The sequence below is a fragment of the Rhinopithecus bieti genome, unplaced genomic scaffold (assembly GCF_001698545.2).
Source record: "Rhinopithecus bieti isolate Rb0 unplaced genomic scaffold, ASM169854v2 scaffold_28016, whole genome shotgun sequence".
Classification (NCBI taxonomy): Eukaryota; Metazoa; Chordata; class Mammalia; order Primates; family Cercopithecidae; genus Rhinopithecus; species Rhinopithecus bieti.
This window is the reverse complement of record NW_016813202.1, coordinates 363677-383709: the sequence shown is the minus strand read 5'-3', so window position 1 is coordinate 383709 and position 20033 is coordinate 363677. Positions and strand designations below refer to the sequence as shown.

The 20033-nt window shown below is 38.6% G+C and overlaps 1 protein-coding gene across 1 annotated transcript in view; it reads left to right on the top strand.

The window, feature by feature from the left end:
* Positions 1 to 20033, top strand: part of SDCCAG8 (SHH signaling and ciliogenesis regulator SDCCAG8) — a 253839-nt gene that overhangs the window by 37605 nt on the left and 196201 nt on the right. Inside the window, 6 exon segments of the mRNA XM_017847791.1 lie at positions 7088 to 7152; positions 10679 to 10867; positions 13512 to 13531; positions 13699 to 13772; positions 14403 to 14410; positions 15093 to 15135. Coding sequence (XP_017703280.1) covers positions 7088 to 7152; positions 10679 to 10867; positions 13512 to 13531; positions 13699 to 13772; positions 14403 to 14410; positions 15093 to 15135 — 399 coding nt within the window.

The window sequence follows — 20033 nt, the reverse complement described above, 5'->3', positions numbered from 1 at the left end:
GGCTAGAACTTCAGTTTGTTTTCCTTGATTATGTAGTTGTTTCCTATGTCCTTTTAAAAAGTTTTTTTTTCCAACCACAGTCATGAAGATATTCTCCTACATAATCTGGAAATTATAGTTTCTTTTTTTTTTTTTAAGACAGAGTCTCACTCTGTTGCCCAGGCTGGAGTGCAGTGGTGTGATTTCGGCTCACTGCAACCTCCACCTCCCTGGTTCAGGCAATTCCTCTGTCTCAGCCTCCCGAGTAGCTGTCATTACAGGCACATGCCACCAAGCCCAGCTAATGTTTTTGTATTTTTAGTAGAGATGGAGTTTCACCATGTTGGCCAGACTGGTCTCGAACTCCTGACCTTAGGCAATCCACCTGCCTCGGCCTCCCAAAGTGCTGGGATTACAGGCATGAGCCACCGTACCCTCCCCTGCCTTTTTTTTTTTTTTTTTTTGAGATGAAGTTTTGCTCTTTTTGCCCAGGCTGGAGTGCAATGGCACGATCTCAGCTCACTGCAACCTCCGCCTCCCATATTCAAACGATTTTCCTGCCTCAGCGTCTCATGTAGCTGGGATTACAGGCACATGCCACCATGCCCAGCTAACTTTGTATTTTTAGTGGAGACGGGCTTTCACCATGTTGGCCGGGCTGATCTTGAACTCCTGACCTCAAGTGATCCACCCTCCTCGGCCTCCCATAGTGCTGGGATTACAGTTGTGAGCTACTGCTCCTGGCCTATGGTTCCACATTTTGCATTTAGATCTGCAACCTACCTGGAATTTATTTTTGTATATGGAGTCATAGTTTGTTCTTTTCCTTTATACATCCAAGTGCCATTTCTTGGAAAGGTAGTCCTTTGCCTTTACGATAGTACCTTTCTCATAAATAAGTTGTCCATATATATTTGGGTCTGTTACTGGACTGTGTTTTAGTTCATTGTACTAATACTATACTATCTTGATTGTTAGCCTGATATCTGGCAGACCAAGTCTTCCAACATTGTTCTTTATCCTTTGGCCTTTAGCATTTCCAAATACAGTTCAGAATTGTGAAGTTCCAAAAGTCAGTTTGGGATTTTGATTGAGATGACTTTAAATTATAAATTATAGGTCATTTGAGAATTAACGTTTTATGATATTATCTAATCCTTGTAAACTGCTATCACTCCACTTATTTGAGTCATCTTTAATTTTTGTCAATAACCTTTCATAGTCTTCTCTGAGTAAAGGTTTCATACATCTTTAATTAGAATTATTCCTTTTTATTTTTTATGCTATCATAAATGATACATATTTTCCAAATTTTATTTTCTAACCCCTCATTGCCAGTATAGAGAAAAACACATGAGTTTTATATTTTGATTGAATGTCACTTTCTTTTGATTAGTGTTAGCGTGGTATATCTTTTCCCTCCTTTCACTTTTAACCTATTTGTATCGTTTTATTTGAAGTGGGTTTTTATAGAAAGCATATAGTTGGGTTTTGACTTTTTATCCAATCTGACAATATTTGCTTTTTTTTTTTTTCTGAGGCAGAATTTCACTTTTGTTGCCCAGGCTGGAGTGCAGCAGCACAATCTTGGCTCACTGCAGCCTCTGCCTCCCGGGTTCAAGCGATTCTCCTGTCTCAGCCTCCCAGTTAGCTGGAATTACAGGCACATGCCACCATGCTTGGCTAATTTTTGTATTTTTAGTAGAGAGGGTTTCATCATATTGGTCAGGCTGGTCTCAAACTCCTAACCTCAGGTGATCCACCTGCCTTGGCCTCCCACAGTGCTGGGACTACAGGTGTGAGCCACCATGCCTGGCCATATTTGCTTTTTAATTTGGGTATCTAGACCACTGACATTTATTGTGATTATGTATACAACTCAGTTTAAATACACCATCTTGCTATTTGGCTGCTTCTTTACCCATCTCTTATTTATTCCTCTTTACCTCTTTTTCTGTCTTCTTTGAATTATTATTATTATTATTATTATTTGAGACGGAGTCTCACTCAGGCTGGGGTGCAATGGCATGGTCTTGGCTCATAGCAACCTCTGCCTCCCAGGTTCAAGCAATTCTCCTGTCTTAGCCTCCTGAGTAGCTGGGACTACAGGCGCTTGCCACCACACCCAGCTAATTTTTGTTTTTTTAAGTAGAGACGGGGTTTCACTATGTTGGCCAGGCTGGTCTTGAACTCCTGACCTCGTGATCCACCCATCTTGGCCTGCCAAAGTGCTGGGATTACAGGCGTGAGCCACTGTGCCCGGCCATGAATTAATCATTTTTTATGATTCCCTTTTGCTTTCTTTTTTGTTGTTGGTCTGAAAAAAATCTTTAGTACCAGTATTTACTTGATTGCTCACTTCAGAAACCCAGGATTGTTTTTAGTGTATTTTCTGCCCTATATCTATTCTGTCATAAAATTCTGTCAGTTTTTCTCTTAAATATCTCTGTACTAAATCCTTTCTTTTTAATTCCTAGTGCTTGATTGCTTTTGTTCATGTGCTTATCTCTTACCTATGTATTTGTAATTACTGGTTTCCCTTTCTTCACACTTCAATTATGATTTAAGACTCAATTCTGATAAAAAGATTTCAGTGGCCCTCCAGTATTTCTTCTAGGGGGAAAGTACAGGAGACATGTGTACCAAATAAAAGTCTTGGTATTTTTATTCTTCTTGTGGTCCACCTTTACCTACTTTACCCATCTCCAACCACCCCTCCACCTCGCATTTTACATTCTAGTGATACTGATCTACTTACTGTTCAAATATATAGCATGGTTTCTTCAGCCTCTGTGCCTTCTGCTCTACTGGAAATTATCCTTCAAGTCTTAACATTTCCTCTGTGAGGCCTTCTTTACTTCTCTTTGGCTAAATTAGGAGTTCCTGCCTCTCTAAATTTTTCAATTTCCATATACTTCACTAGAGCAATTTATGAACAGTTGACCCTTGAATAATATGGGTTTGTATTGTGTGGGTTCACTTATATGTGTATTTTATTCAAGAAATATATCAGAAATTTTTTTGAGATTTATGACAATTTGAAAAAACTTGCAGATGAACCATGTAGCCTAGAAATATGAAAAAATTAAGAAAGAGGTATGTCATAAATGAATAAAATATATGTAGCTAATAGTCTATTTTATCATCTACTACCATAAAATATATACAAATTTGTTATAAAAAGTTAAAATTTATCAAAACCTATGAATACTATCACTTACAGACTGTACATGGAGTCATTCTCAGTCAGGAGGAATGCAAAAAAAAAACATAAAGATGCAGTATTAAATTGTAACAGCATAAAGTTAAATGTAGCACATACTGTACTACTATAATAATTTCATAACCATCTCCTATTGCTGTTGTGGTGAGTTCAGGTGTTTCAAGTGTCTGCTTAAAATACCATGTGACACTAGTTATCTCTGTGTAAACAGTTTGTCTCTTCAGTAAATTGCATATTACAGTAAAAAGTGATCTCTTGGCTGTTCTCGTGTAGTTTTCATCATGTTTAGTGCGATACTGTAAACCCTGAATAACACCATGAGGCCCATGCAAAGTGCCACTAGTGATGCTGGAAGCGCTCCCAAGAAGCAATGTCATGACATTACAGGAAAAAGTTACATTGCTTGATATGTTCCATAGATTGAAGTCAGCAGCTGTGGTTGCCCCATTTCAAGATAAACTAATCCAATATGAGGACCATTGTACAAAAAGAAAAGAAAATTTGTGAAGCCATCACTGCAGCCATGCCAACACACATAGAAACTTTATACTTTTGCCCAATGCCTTTTTATCTGTCATGGAAAATGCAAGTTTTATGTAGGTACAGGATTTCTAAAGAAAAGCATACCTGTAGACTCTAATATAATTTGAGAAGAAAAAAGAAGTCATTTTATGACAACTTAAAAAAAAAAAAAGGAAAGTAAAGGATGTAAAGCTGGAGAATTTAACACCAGCAAAGGATGGTTTGATAATTTTAGAAAGAGATTTGGCTTTAAAAATGTCAAGATAACAAGAGAAGCAGCTTCTGTTGACCAAGAGGCAGCAGACAAGTTCCAAGATGCCATTACGAAAATTATTTAGGAGAGGCTGGGTGTGGTGGCTCACACTTGTAATTCCAGCACTTTGGGAGGCTGAGGTAGGCAGATCACCTGAGGTCAGGAGTTCAAGACCAGCCTGGCCAACATGGAGAAACCCTGTCCCTACTAAAAATACAAAAATTAGCTGGGCATGGTGTCATGTGCCTGTAATCCCAGCTACTCGGGGGGCTGAGGCACGAGAATCACTTGAACCCAGGAGGTGGAGGTTGCAGTGAGCCAAGATCGCACCAATGCATTCAAGCTTGGGTGACAGAGTGAGACTCTGTCTTAAAAAAAAAAAAAAAAAGGAAGAAAATTATTTAGGAGAAATGATATCTACCTGAATAGGTTTTTAATGCAGATGTAAGTGCTCTATTCTGGGGGAAAAAAATGCCAGAAAGGACTTTTATTAGTAAGGAAGAGAAATGAGCACCAGGATTTGATGCAGGAAGGGATAAGCTAACTCTACTGTTTTGTAAAATGTACTCAGGTTTATGATCAGGACTGCCCTTATCTACAGAGCTCCTAACTCACGAGACTTGAAGGGAAAAGATAAACACCAACTGTTAGTCTTTTGGTTGTGCCACAAGAAGGCCTGGACAATGAGAAACCTTTTTCTACATTGATACTTTGTCCCTGAAGTTAGGAAGTACCTTGCCAGTAAGAGACTGCCTTTTGAAGTTTTTTGATATTGCACGATGGCTCTGGCCACCCAGAACCCCATGAGTTCAACACTAAAGGCATCAAAGTGGTCTCCTTGCCTGCAAACACAGTGTCTCTAATTCAGCATCAAGATCCAGGCAGTCATAAGGATCTTTAAGGCTCATTACACATGGATACTCTGTGGAAAGGATTTTCAACGCAATGGAAGGGAACCGCAGTAGCAAGAACATCATGAAAGTGTGAGAGGATTACAGCATTGAAAATGCCATCATTGTTATAGAAAAAGCCGTGAAAGTCATCAAACCCATAACAATGAATTCCTGCTGGAGAAAACTTTGTCCAAATGTGGTGCATGACTTTACAAGATTTACAGCAGTCAGTCAAGGAAATCATGAAAGAGATTGTGGGTGTGGTGGAAAAGGTTGGGAGTGAAGGGTTTCAAGATAGGGATCTTGGAGAAATTCGAGAGCTAATAGACACCACACAAAGGAATTAACAGAAGATGACTTGATGGAGATGAGTGCTTCTGAACCAGTGCCAGAAAATGAGGAAGAAGACATAGAAGAAGCAGTGCCAGAAAGCAAATTGACATGAGATAATCTGGCAGAAGGGTTCTGATTATTCAAGACTGCTTTTGACTTCTTTTATGACATGGACCCTTCTATGATATAGGCACTGGAACTAAAGCAAATGGAAGAAGGGTTGATATTGTGTAGAAACAATTTTGGAGAAAAAGAAAGAGCATAACAAAGTGAGACAGAAATTACCATGTGTTTCCATAAAGTTAACCAAGTTCACCTGCCTCTCCTGCCTTCCCTCCCAACTCCTCCATTTCCAAGAAGACAAGATCAACCCGTCCTTTTCCTCCTCCAACTCAGCCTACTCTGTGAAGATGGTAGGGTGAAGGCCTTTATGATGATCCACTTCCACTTAATGAAGAAAATACCACTTTCTTTGCCTTCTGATTTTTCTAATAACATTATCTTTTCTCTAAATTACTTTCTTGTAATAATACAGTATATAATATACATAGCATACAAAATATGTGTTGTTTATATTATTGGTAAGTCTTCTAGTCAATAGTAGGCTATTAGTAATTAAGTTTTGGGGGAGTCAAAGTTATACATGGGGCCAGACTCAGGGTCTCGTGCCTGTAACCCCAGCACTTTGGGAAGCTGAGGCGGGCAGATCACTTGAGCCCAGAAGTTTGAGACCAGCCTAGCCAACATGGTGAAACCCCATCTCTACTAAAACTACAAAAATTAGCCAGGCGTGGTGGCATACGCCTGTAATCCCAGCTACTTGGGTGGTTGAGGCACAAGAATAGCTTGAATCCAGCATGTGGAGGTTGAAGTGAGCCGAGATTGTGCCACTGCACTCCAGCCTTGGCGATAGAGTGAGACTCTGTCTCAAAAAAAAAAAAAAAAAAAAGAAGTTATACATGGATTTCCAACTGTACAGGGGTCAGTGCCCCTAATCTCCATGTTATTTAAGGGTCAACTGTAATTGAAATTCTTCATTTTTGTATTCCTTTCTGGGATATTTTATAAGTTCCTTGCAGTTCAAGCCACCGTCATCTTAGATACACAATAAATATTTGTTGAGTGAAAGAATAACCGGATACCAACAGAGGCTTTTAGGAGTTAGTCCATCATCATGTGATTTAAAACTTTACTTTTCATCATTCATCTAGCACATGTTTATTGTATGTCAAATATTCAACAGCTACAATGAAGGATTCTAATAAGATCTGATCTTTGCCCTAATGGACCTTGTGGGTTACAACTGTTTTTTTCCCAGAATCACACTTTTAGGGATAAGACCTGATATATGCAATTTTGAAAGCAAAAGAAAATCAATTTTATGACTCAGCAGTTCTTTGCAGGCATTCACACAATAAAAATAGAAAATTTGGGGTGGACTAGGAAAATATTTTCTAGGAAGACGTGTTTCCCCCACCTTGGGTAAAAGAAAAAAAATTAAACTTAATATTAAAAATTAAAGTTTATGGGTGGGCACAGTGGCTCATACCTGTAATCCCAGCACTTTGGGAGGCCGAGGCTGGCGGATCATGAGGTCAGGAGATCGAGGCCATCCTGGCTAACACGGTGAAACCCTGTCTCTACTAAAGATACAAAAGAATTAGCCGGGCATGGTGGCGGATGCCTGTAGTCCCAGCTACTCGGGAGGCTGAGGCAGGAGAATGGCGTGAACCCAGGAGGTGGAGCTTGCAGTGAGCCGAGATGGTGCCACTGCCCTCCAGCCTGGGCAACAGAGTGAAACTCCATCTCAAAAAAAAAAATTAAAGTTTACTTATAAAACATAGGACATGGAGAAAAATGGGCTTTTATTTTTCTTTTCTATAGGAGAAGCTAAAACTTACTTATGAGGAAAAGTGTGAAATTCAGGAATCCCAACTGAAGTTTTTGAGGTAAAGTGAAATCGTTCATTTATAGTCATACCAAAAGCATAATGATCTTAAAGTATATTTGAATGTTTGCTGAACTTCTAGTTTTAGTCATTATCAAACTTACTTGATGACATTTTGTATACAATTTAAAAACTTTCCTCAGATTATTAAAGGATAAAATGGCCTGAAATTGAGTTATTTTTCAAATCACATTCCTATTTCTTCATCAGTTGTAAAATACTTGTGTTTTCTCATAAAAATAAGAATCATGGCTGGGTGCGGTGGCTCACACCTGTAATCCCAGCACTTTGGGAGGCCGAGGCAGACGAATCACGAGGTCAAGAGATTGAGACCATCCTGGCTAACATGGTGAAACCTTGTCTCTACTAAAATGCAAAATTATCTGGGCGTGGTGGCACACACCTGTAGTCCTAGCTACCTGAGAGGCTGAGGCAGGAGAATCGCTTGAACCCGGGATCGCTTGAACCAGGAGGTTGCAGTGAGCTGAGACCGTGCCACTGCATTCCATTCCAGCCTGGTGACACAGTGAGACTCCGTATCAAAAAAAAAAAAGAATCACTAACTCACTAACTGGTCTTATAGAAATTATGATGTTCAAGTAAAATAATAATGAAAATAAAGCTTCTCAATTTATTATTTTTTCTCTCTGTTAGATAGTTCTTCATTAATTTTAAATTGCAGTGATAATATAATAGTTCGGAGTATTTGTAGCATGATGAATTGAGTATAATGATGAATCTTCACATAGTGTTATAGAATCTATTTATTAGAGATCCCAGTAAAGATATATTTATAGATACCATTAGTGGTTTAGTATAACGAGTTAGAAAAGCAGGCAGAATTAATGTTTTTGTTGTTAATATTATTTTAGTGGTAATGAAGTTATTTTAAATCAATAAACTTTCAAATACTATTGTATCATTTTATTTTATAAGTCCAATTTGAAATAAATTTTAAATCTCCAGGCCTATCCTATCTAGAGACATAATAGAGTAATATAAGAGCCGAATCAGGCCAGTTGCAATTGGCTCATGGCCATGTTAATCCCAGCCACTTTGGGAAGCCCAAGGCAGGTGGATCATTTGAGGTCAAGGTTCGAGACCAGCCTGGCGATATGGTGAACCCAGTCTCTACTAAAAATATAAAATTACTGCGGGGGTGTGGTGGCACACACTGTGTAGTCCCAGCTACGTCAGCAGGCTGAGGGCAGGATCACATGAACCCAGGAGGTGAGGTTGCATCAGCCAAAGACCGCATGCACTCCGCCTGGGTAACAGAGGGAGACTCCATCTAAAAAAAGAAGAAAAAAAAAAAGCCAGAACTCATAGCTTTCATTGAACATGCTTGTTTATTTTTTAAATGTTCTTATGTTTTTCATAGATTACCCTGATTAGTTTTAGGATTTCTCTAGAGATTTTGACTTTTTGTTTTTACAAAGAAACATAACATTTAAAAAATACTCTAATTTTTGCTTTCTTGCTTTTTGTCCTACTTTATTTTATTTTGATATTTTTTATGACTTGATTCTTCAGTTTTTAAAGTGATGTGTTTCTAGATCATTGTACTTAGAGGAATGTGACTTATTTTGTCTTATTCAGAATCCAGAAATTTCATCTTTAATTACATTAAAATACCAACTTGCAATGAACTAGACTTTGTTCTCTGAATCCTTCTGTTTCTTCATTTTCTTTTACTATAATTTAAGATTCTTTAAAGGGCATTTTCTTAAATAAAATCAGTCTTCTTTTCAACTTTCTCTTTTGCCATTGCCAGTAACCAAATCTACTTGAGTGTTTTGAGTTTGGACCTGACCAAAATTAGTAATGGGGACCCTTTGACTTTGGAATGTGCTTCCCAAGTTCTTTTTATAAAGCCTTTGAAAGTCAGACATTCTCTACATGGTATTGAAGAAGAAAACCTACCATGTTGGTGTTATTATTTTGGGGATAGGGTAGAAGCGGCTCCTTTTTTCCCCTCAACTTTGGAATGCCATTAGATTAGCTTTTTTTTTTAACCCTTAGATTGCCTGTGGGTCTTTTCTGCCTCTCCTCGGTTGCTTGAAAGCCCCCAAAATCTCAACAATTGTCTGACAGCCAGGCTGTTGACTTCTTCCCGGTGACAGGGAGCCAGTTAAGATGGCCATAGCCCCTGAGCATGGAGACTCTGACAATGACAATAGGGAGTAGACAGAGATGGAGATAAAGTTCTTGCCTTCAGTAGTCTCATTTTTCAGCTCGAAAGTTTTTTGTTTTTTTTTTTAAATAAGAATAATTAAAAAAACAACAATGGTACAAAAGAGCCATCTAGGCAAGGAAGCTCAGTCGCCAAGTTGACTTTAGCACAACTTTACTGGGATAAGGTAGGAAAATACAACCCATATACCAGTCATTTAATCCTTAAAAAGTCACCTTGAAGAAAACGTCATCCAGAGGTGAGCTGATAAAGTAAAAACAAACAAAACTGCACCCACACCCACACTCACACCTCCCCCCACCCCTACCATTCCCCAGCCCTTTCTTTAGCAGCCTGTGTTTCCAGCTAATAGCTACTACCCCTGAAATCTTTTTGTTTGTTTGTTTGTTTTGTTTTTTTTTTTTTTGAGACGGAGTTTTGCTCTGTCGCAGGCTGGGGTGCAGTGACCAGATCTCAGCTCACTGCAAGCTCCGCCTCCCGGGTTTACGCCATTCTCCTGCCTCAGCCTCCGGAGTAGCTGGGACTACAGGCGCCCGCCACTGCGCCCGGCTAGTTTTTTGTATTTTTTAGTAGAGACGGGGTTTCACCGTGTTAGCCAGGATGGTCTCGATCTCCTGACCTCGTGATCCGCCCGTCTCGGCCTCCCACAGTGCTGGGATTACAGGCTTGAGCCCCCGCGCCCGGCCTACCCCTGAAATCTTATGACTGGCAAGTTCTATGTAACTTCCTTCTGTAACTTACTTTCTTTTGAAACAGATCTTTGTAGAAGTTTGTTGTTAGATAATTGTCTATCTAATGTTTTCCTCCTGAAGAAAAATGGGCAGTAATAAACTATTCAAGGATAAAAATCCATGTTTTTTTACGTGAACTTTTAAGGTACTCTAAAAATTTTAAGAGGTTAATGCTTGAAATAGGTTATTTTCGTCACCTCAAGTATGTTGTCTTATATTACCCCACCTCTTTTTTAAGAAAACTATTTGGGATTTTTATTTGGAGTTTTATTTTTGTGTTGTGGTTAATATAGTATTAATGGAGGTTGGATCCTGGAACAAGAGAGCCAGTATTGGGCAGACTCTAATCTAATATTAAAATCTTACAAGAACCTAAGCTAATTATTTAATATATTCAAGTCTCATGATATTCAATGTGTCAATTATGATCACCACACCAAAAGTTTCAGGGTCATGGTAAAAATTAATAAGGTATTGGATGTAAACTAAAGCATCAGGTGAATGCCCATAAATGATAGTAGTAGTTAACATTATGATGATTCATTTTAAAGTCACGTAATTTTACCTGGCCATTTTCTAGAATTTTTTCCCCCTCTTTTTAGGAAAGACTTAGCTGAATATCAGAAAACTTGTGAAGATCTTAAAGAGCAACTAAAGCATAAAGAGTTTCTTCTGGCTGCTACTACTTCTAACCGAGTTGCTGGTCTTTGTTTGAAGTGTGCTCAGCACGAAGCTGTTCTTTCCCAGAGCCATAGTAACATTCATATGCAGACCATCGAAAGACTGATTAAGTAAGTATGCTTCTACACACAGAGTCTTTGGCAATATGGAAAATTCTGCCTTTAAAGGACCATTGTGTTATTTTAGCCCTATGCTAGGTCACATGTGATTATTGTTAATCTTCAAATACAATGGATTTTAAAAGGTTCCTTCATTGTAGCTTCCTTGAAGACAAATGGGTAGGTTCTGCCTTGTCACCATGTCGCTTTGAACAGAAACCCTGTCACTTTGAACAGATAATAGTATCTCTTGGTTTCAGTCCATCTTCAAGTGAGAGAATTGAACTGGACAGTTTTTACGATTTTGTCCAGTTCTGTGAATCTATAATTACAAATCGAATACTATTCTTAACAAAAGTGAGTGTAATAGAAATTCCTTTGGTTTTGCCATATCTTGAATTTTTCTGCTGTACTTCAGGTAGAATGAGTTATTACCATGTCTTTATCATGTGTCTGTTGTAAATTATGAGGACCCACTGTGTCCCACTATTGATATTTCAGGGTTAACTGAGAACAAGTTACAGATAACCTTTTGTGTTGTTGAAGTTTTCATCTAAGCTGAGTGAAACAATTCTCTGTGTAGATCTGTTTTGTTCTGTTTTCACTATTCCAGAGGGTACCTTTTCCTGTGAAAATTGTATTCAGTGGAAATTGAGAATTATTATGTAATATGGAACCCAGTGGCAGTTTATAGAGTATGTTCTTCTATGCCCCCTACTTTTCTATGTGCTCAGTGTCACCTCTCTCTGTCTGCTCTGCTTACTTAAATAACCCCAGATCACTTCCTTTTAGAAGAAGTCTGTCACCAGCCCTGCCCCATTTTGTCCTCAACTGACTTAGGTTTCTTTCTTCTGTGATTTTATAATATATCGTGTACACCTGGAGGCAGCAATTGTGTTTTATTTCCATAGCCTTTGTTCCTATGCAGAGTGTCTGGCTTTGTTCCAGCAGAGTGTCTGGCTGGCAGTAGGCACCCAGTACATGTTCGCTGTTCATGTGACAAGGCATTTTGGCATTGACTACTCCACAGTCAGAGAGCCTCCTGCTCGAACTGCTGTGGAGGGGTGGCATGACTGTGGTCATTAAGGTCAGACCGATTGTGCTCCATGTCCTGACCTTCAACAAATTACTTTTCTTCTCTGAGCCTGGAGTCTTCTGTTGTTTGGAGGAATAATACCTGCTTCTTGAGATTTAAGATCTTTTTGGGTTTTTACTAAGGCAAGTTAGCCTGTGACCAGAAGTACTGCTTTTGAAACTGACTGCTTGGGTTCATGTTCTGGTTCTAATGCCAACTCACTATGGAACCTTGCAAAAGTTACTTAGCCTTTTGTGCCTCAATTTTCTCATTTTAAAATGGTGACGTAAGTACCTAACTCATAGAGTTACCTTGAGGGGTCACTAGAGAAAACCTATGTAGTGCTTAAAACACTTCCTGACATATAGTAAGTGCTCAATAAATATTAAAACCATTCTGTACCTTTCATACTCCCGAGAATGATTAATATGTCTTGTAGCTGTGGTTTCCACACATGGCTAACCCCTGGGGTCGGGGGCGGGTTGCTGTTGTTTTTGAGTTGCGGTCTCACTCCGTTGCCATGGCTGGAATATAATGGCATGATCATAGCTCACTGCAACTTTGAACTTCTGTGCTCAAGTGATCCTCCTGCCTTGGCCTCCTGAGTAACTGCAGACATGCGCCGCCACACCCAGCTAATTAAATTTTTTTTTTTTTTTTTGGTAGAGATGGAGTCTCACTATGTTGCGCAGGCTGTTCTTGAACTCCTGGCTTCAAGTGATCCTCCCACCTCAGTTTCCTGAAGTATTGGGATTATAGGCATAAGCCACCACACCTGACCTAACCTACTGATTGTTATATGAACAGAATTTCCAGTGTGGACTGACTGGTAGCTTTTTTGTTTGTTTGTTTGTTCATTTGGTTTGTGTTTTTTTGAGACAGAGTCTCTCTCTGTTGCCAGGCTGGAGTACAGTGGTGCAATCTCGGCTCTCTGCAACGTCTGTTTCTTGGGTTCAAGTGATTTTCCTGCCTCAGCCTCTCAAGTAGCTGGGACTATAGGCACCCACCACCATGCCTGGCTGATTTTTGTATTTTTAGTAAAGACAGGGTTTCACCACGTTGGCCAGGATGGTCTCAATCTCTTGACCTCGTGATTCGTCTGCCTGGGCCTCCCAAAGTACTGGAATTACAGGTGTGAGCCACCACGCCTGACCTGACCGGTAGTTTTTATGATCTATACTGCTTGGTTCTGTTTTTGTTAAGTATTTTAAGTATTAAATATGTTGTTAATTTATTCATATGTGCTCAATATAACTATTAAATATTTGTTAACTATTTTCAGATACAACTAACAAATGTAGTAAACATTTATTATATGTCAAGGACTGTGCTAGGCAATTTGAGAACATAATTTTTAAAAATCTTAAAGCATTCATGAGGTAGATATGATTACCCTCATTTTAAAGGTAGGGAAACTGGGGTTCAGAGAAGTTAAAATTTGCCTGTTTATATTTGAAAAACAAGAACAGAACTGTACCTTACAAAAATAAATTCATGGTAGTTTTGAAGGTTCAGATATAATTCAGACTATAAAAGCATTAGAAATAAATATAAAAAATATCTTATAGTTGTGGGTTATAGTACTAAGGATGACATGAAAAGTGGAAGTCATAAGGGAAAAAAGATACATTTGTTTCTATTAAAAAATAAATTCCCTTACAATAAAACATTACATATTCAGTTAAAAGGCTGAGAAAAAAATTTTTGCACTATACATGACAAAAGCCCGATAGAATAAATTTCCTTTGAAACAAACAAAAAGGACAAGCTGCCTAGCTGCAAAGTAGGTAAACAATAGAAATCAGTGAGCAATAAAAGAGGAAGGGGTCAGCATATGAGAATGTATTTATTCTATTAGTATTTGAGGAAATACAATCAAAAAATAAAAAACCAATCCATCGGACTGACAAAATAGAACTAGATTGATAATTTCAAGAGTTGGTGAGGTCATGAGTAAGCAAGTATTTTGATACTCTGCTGGTGGGTTCATAAATTGGTGGAAATACTTTGGAAGTAAATTAGTACTGTCCATTAATATTCAAATTGTGCATTTCACTTTTCAAAATCTACCCTCAAGAAAAAAAACTCATGTACATGCATAATGGGGTATGTATAGGGAATGCTTTTTGCAGCATTGTTTATAATTATATGAACAACTTAAATATCGTTCAAAGGAGAGTAACTAAACATGGTTTAGATAAACTATGACATTTTGTGCATAGTATGAAAAACGGAAGTAGTTCTACGTGTATTAATGTTGGACCATCTCCAAAATATTGTTGCAGGAAAACAAAACAAAATGGCTAAAGATACATCCAGTATGAAACCTTTTGTATTTTTTAAGTCCATATACAACTATACTACATTTTTCCCCTTCAAGGTTCATAGATATGCACAGAAAAATATTTGAAAGAGTAAGCACCAAATATTTAATAGAGATTACCACTAGAGAGGTGGACGAAGGCAACGAAGTTGAAAGGGTGTCAAATAGGCCTTTAACAATATTGGCAACTAATTTTGCAAGGAGAATATAGTTTAAAAATTAATTTTAGAAAGAAGAACGCATATTAAAAGTTGCACATAAAAAGAGCCAGAGCTTAAAACTAGGTAGTCTAGCAAAACTAATAAGCCAGGCACAGTGGTTCATGCCTGTAATCCCAGCACTTTGGTAGCCTGATGCAGGAGGATCACTTGAGGCCAAGAGTTGGAGACTAGTCTGGGCAACATAGTGAAACCCTGTCTCTACAAAAAATTTAGAAATTAAAAAAAAAAAAAGTAACCAACAAATAACAGGTTATTGTGTTGCCTTTTATATTATCCTTCTAGATTATGAAAAAAATATTTTTAAAGGAAGCTGTAATGTTTCAGTTACTTCTAAGCCTGGCAGTCATTCAGAAATTAAGATTCTTCATCAGTTATGTATTCCTTTGTCTCTATCCTAAATTTGAGCTCTTAGCCTCTTGAAGTAAATGTCAATCTACTTAGTTCAATTTTCTGCCTTGTCAGCAGAATATCATTGTCTCATGTTCTGCATTAATATCAGAAAGGATATTAAACCTATTAACACTGAATGGTTTCTGCTTTTATTGTCAATGAATTCTTTTTCTGTATCAGTCTCTTGGCCTAAGCTGGTGTTCAGTTTCTTTAAACTTACTAATGCAGAGTGCTGAATATTGAGTCCTATGCTAACTTTGAAGAGTGTCCAGCACCTTTTGGGTTTGGATTTCTAGTTTTATGTATAGTTAGAAGCCTGACCCCTCTATAAGCTGTTATCATATTACCTGGATGACTTTAACATGGAATGTTTAAAAATGATACCTTAAATATGATAAATCGAAAGTTTCCTTGTAAATGTGGTATTGTGACAGCAGCTTTCAGCTCATTTGTTGCATCCTTTAGCATTTACTATTTTGAATATATATTCTTGACACGAGAATGGTTTGATGGCCAGGCATGGTGGCTCACACCTGTAATCCCAGCACTTTGGGAGGCTGAGGCAGGTGGATCACTTGAGGTCAGGAGTTCAAGACCAGCCTGGCCAACATAGTGAATCCCCATCTCTACTAAAAATGCAAAAATAGCTGGACATGGTGGTGCACACCTGTAATCCCAGTTATCTGGGAGGCTGAGGCAGGAGAATTGCTTGAACCTGGGAGGCGGAGGTTGCAGTGAGCCAAGACTGTGCTATTGCACTCCAGCCTGGACAACAGAGGAAGACCCTGTCTCCAAAAAGAAAAGAAAAAAAAAAAAAAGAATGGCTGGTACAGTTGACAGGGAGGAGGGAGGAGATGAGGCATGACTTGGAGACCAGGCCACCCATATGTTTCTGGTGGTTTCTGACTCAAGGACTTTTTGGAGAATATGCTTAACAACTGTTGATGACATTGGATATATTTTTTACGTTGACTTGAAGTCTTCATATTGTTTCTGACCTTTCGCCTTTCACTTGGCCTCTTTATGCCATAAGGGAGATAAGAGTAGCAGTAACTTCTTTTTCTTGCTTAATGATCCAAATACCTTCACATGGTAATGAAGATGGAACTGCTTAAATTCTTTTCTGTAGCTCATAGTACCTTGGAGAAGTTTCACTGTACTTTTCAAAAAAGAGAAATGATTCCAAGGGTACTTTTCTGGGGCTTTAGTCCAGCTTGTGATTTTGGAGTGGATCGTTGGCCGTGCTCTGCATAGTTGGCTTTAAAAGACTACAGCAGGAACTTCCCAGAATTGAGGAACAAAGAAATGTTGTAGTCAGCCTTCCAGACTTTCTTTTTAAAAACGGTATAGTAACACTTACTAGTGATGCCTACTAATGCTTACAATTAATAATAACTGGAGTAATTTAGAAATTATAAGACATTTGTTAGCCACTCCACATTTCAAGATGAAGCTCATGCATATACATTAGACCAACTCTTTTGCTTAAACACTTGGCTAAGATTGTTAAGGGACTTTCTCAGTCCTTTTGGCCCCGATTGCTGCGCTAAGGTTCTTAAATATTACGTGCTCATTAGTGCATGTAAGTGCACGCTTTTCACCCCAGAACACTCGGGATCTTTACGTCATCTTTCTGCCTCAGCTGCTCTTTCATCTGGATCATGGAATGTTGCAGGGTTAACATGGTGTTGCTGGCTTTGCTTCAAGAAGCTCCTTGATTACATTGATCGACACATCCACAAGGTGTTTCCAAGCACAAGCACTCACAGAACATTTGCTATGGAAGATGGTAATGTGGAGAACTGCCCTTTCCCTTTCACATTGATATGCTGTGTGTATCTGTACAGCTTCCCACTGTGAGAGCCTCATTCAGGTGTGGCTCTGGGCCGGCCCTGTGGACTGCGGGATCTGGAGCAGGACTGTAGCTAACTGGGCAGTTACCCTGGGTGGCTGGAATCGGCTGTTTCTGAAAGGCAGATTGTATAAGTAGCACTGTCAGACCCAGGGGATAAGTGTGGGGCTAAAAAGGGAAAGCTCAGACAAGATGAAGCCAGATGGACACAGGAATGGAGCAGGAAGCAAGGCCTTGTGTTGAGGAGAGGGGACTGCCAGCCCAGGGCTCTTTCGAAAACAGTAATTTGTGGGGTTGCTTGCTGCTATTTGGTATGTGGACTGGCTGAGTCAAAACCAAGCCAAACCAAAACCAAGATTTAGTAACACCTGAGTGGATGATTAGACAATCCTAAATTGCCAAAATGACTACCTACCTGCAAGCTTCCCAGGTGGGCTCAAAGCTACCTTGAAGCATGCGTTGCATTTGCCTTACAGAAAGGTGGAGTGTGTCAGCCCAGTGGTTACACGGAGTTTGAGTGTAATCGTTTTGTGGTCTCACTGTCGAATGATGGGCTTAACAAGCTATCTGTATATTGGAGTTTTATCTTTGATAATTTTCTGTGGTTCCATAGTCTAAATTTGGTGAGTTAATATTCTGAAACACTTTTGAACCAGAGCAACTGAACTGTAGTTTCTAATTGAAAATAGGTAATGTTTTCAATTTAGATCATGAAATACTAGAACTGAGAGGGAGCTTTACTTCACGTCTTTTGACACCATCCTATAGCAGACTCTTTATTCATTTATTTATTTTCTTGTTGCTTCTTCTGTTGAGCATCTACTGTGTGACAAACACTACTCCTGACAAGAGCATGTTCTGAAAAGAGATAAAGTCTATTAGACGTAAGTTTCCCAAAGCAGCAAGTTTGTTAGATTTTTATCCTGTTGTGGATCTGTCTGTTTGCATACTTATAAACACGGAGCTTTTTTGACCATTCCTTTTTTTTTGAAATGGAGTCTCGCTCTGTCACCTAGGCTAGAGTGCGATGGCATGATCTCAGCTCACTGCAACTTCCACCTCCCAGGTTCAAGCAATTCTTGTGCTTCAGCCTCCCAAGTAGCTGGGGCTACAGGTGTGCACTACCACACCCAGCTAATTTTTGTATTTTTCATAGAGACGGAATTCCAGCATGTTGGTCAGGCTGGTCTGGAACTCCTGCCCTCAAGTGATCTGCCCACCTCGGCCTCCCAAAGTGCTGGGATTACAGGCGTGAGCCACCGCGCCCGGCCTTTTTTGTTCATTCTTTTTCTTTGGAACTTTGGCTTTGGTGATTGCATGGTATCAGAAACAGATAAGAATCTCGTTGAGTAGTTACTTTTGCTCTTCATTAAGTCTTAGTGATGTAAGAAAGGTGACTGTAAGATGTCTATATTGACTTGCTGTCCTTACAGAGTGAATTTTTCTTTTCTTCTAGAATCATAGGTCCTAAGTGGATTGCATATCCTTGATGAAGCCAGACCCCTTTTATGTTATAGAACTTTGATGGAAATGTAAATAGATACATACTCAATTTAGCTGGTGTTTATTTTTTTACTTAACTAGGATAATTTAATCTTGCTTTGATTCTTCCACTTTTTTACATAGTAATTGTGTTTGATTCTATTCAATTAAAACAATTTACTTCTTTTTTCATTTCCTTGGAAGAAAAATTACTTTTATCAATTTAAAAGCAAATCAGGAAATTCTAAAGTGAAGATCACTCTGCTTCCATGAATTTTATATTTGTAGCAATGTATTCTTTTTTAAATAAGAAAGACTTTTATGAAACTGCTAATAATTGTAACTTTGTTAAGTGTTACATGTTTCTTCAAATGCAGCTGCTTTCCAAATACCACAAATAGTTTATTTTACCTTTAAGAGATGTTTTAAATTGAATCATTGGTTAATCCTGAAAGCGATTCAAGCAGAGTTTATAATCCTCTAAACTATGACTCTTTAAAACTTGCTAATTAAAAAAAGAATCATAGTTGGCTCTTCTCTCACAGTTTAAGAACTTGGCAATGAGAAGGAAACTGCAAGCATTTATTTCAACTGATTTTGAAACCGTGGTTTAGTCTTCAACTCTTTAACAAAACGGGGAATACCATATGTAACAGTGCAACATACATTTTTTGCTTTTTGTGTCTTGAAAGTTTCCTGCCTCACTTTCTCTTTGGTGTACTGGAGATTTTTATTCAGTCAATAAATTGCAAATATCCTAGAATATTTTATATGAGACTTATTTAATCTATGAGATTGTATCCTTGCTATTTTACATGCCAGAGCATTTTGGCATTTGGTTCACTTCTACCCTCAATAAACAGCTTAGGATAGAGTACTTCTGAGAATTGCTGAAAAGGGGTGGGTCTTGGCAATGATCAAACCCAGTGGGATAAGATTGTGTTAAACTGTGAATAGTATATGCGTAACCAGGAGATTTGAGGAGTTAGCAGTACTAATCATTGAACAACAAGTGTTCATAAGTAACTGAAAGAATGTAATTGAAAGAGAAGCGCAAAAAAGAGGATTGTGGAGAAAGATAAAAAGGAAGGGACATTTATTTGTTCAAGTAAATGAGAGGAGAATCTGCTGCATGGACAAAGCCTCAGTCCTTTCTTAAAATGTTGACTGCTACTTTGATTTACAACTCCTACCTTCCCTACTTTGCTGCATTTTTCTTTTTCAGCACCTCCCCTCCACTTTTTTTTTTTTTATAATTTTATTTTTTATTATACTTTAAGTTCTGGGATACCTGTGCAGACTGTGTGGGTTTATTACATAGGTAAACACATGCCATGGTGGTTTGCTGCACCCATCAACCCATCATCTACATTAGGTATTTCTCCTAAGGCTCTCCCTCCCCCAGCCCCCACCGCCCAATAGACCCTGGTGTGTGATGTTCCCCTCCCTGTGTCCATGTGTTCTCATTGTTCAACTCCCACTTATGAATGAGAACATGTGGTGTTTGGTTTTCTATTCCTGTGTCAGTTTGCTGAGAGTGATGGTTTCCAGCTTCATCCATGCCCTGCAAAGGACATGAACTCATTCTTTTTTATGGCTGCATAGTATTCCATCATGTACATATGCCACATTTTCTTTATCTAGTCTCTCATTGATGGGTATTTGGTTGGTTCCAGTCTTTGCTATTGTGAATAGTGCTGCAATACATTTTATAATTTTATTTCTTATCTCTCTCCTGATACCCTCCACCACTCCTGTTTCCTTTTGAGAACTGATACTAAAGACAGTCTATTCTAGTGGTTCTCTACTAGAAGCAATTTTTCTCCCCTGCTGCA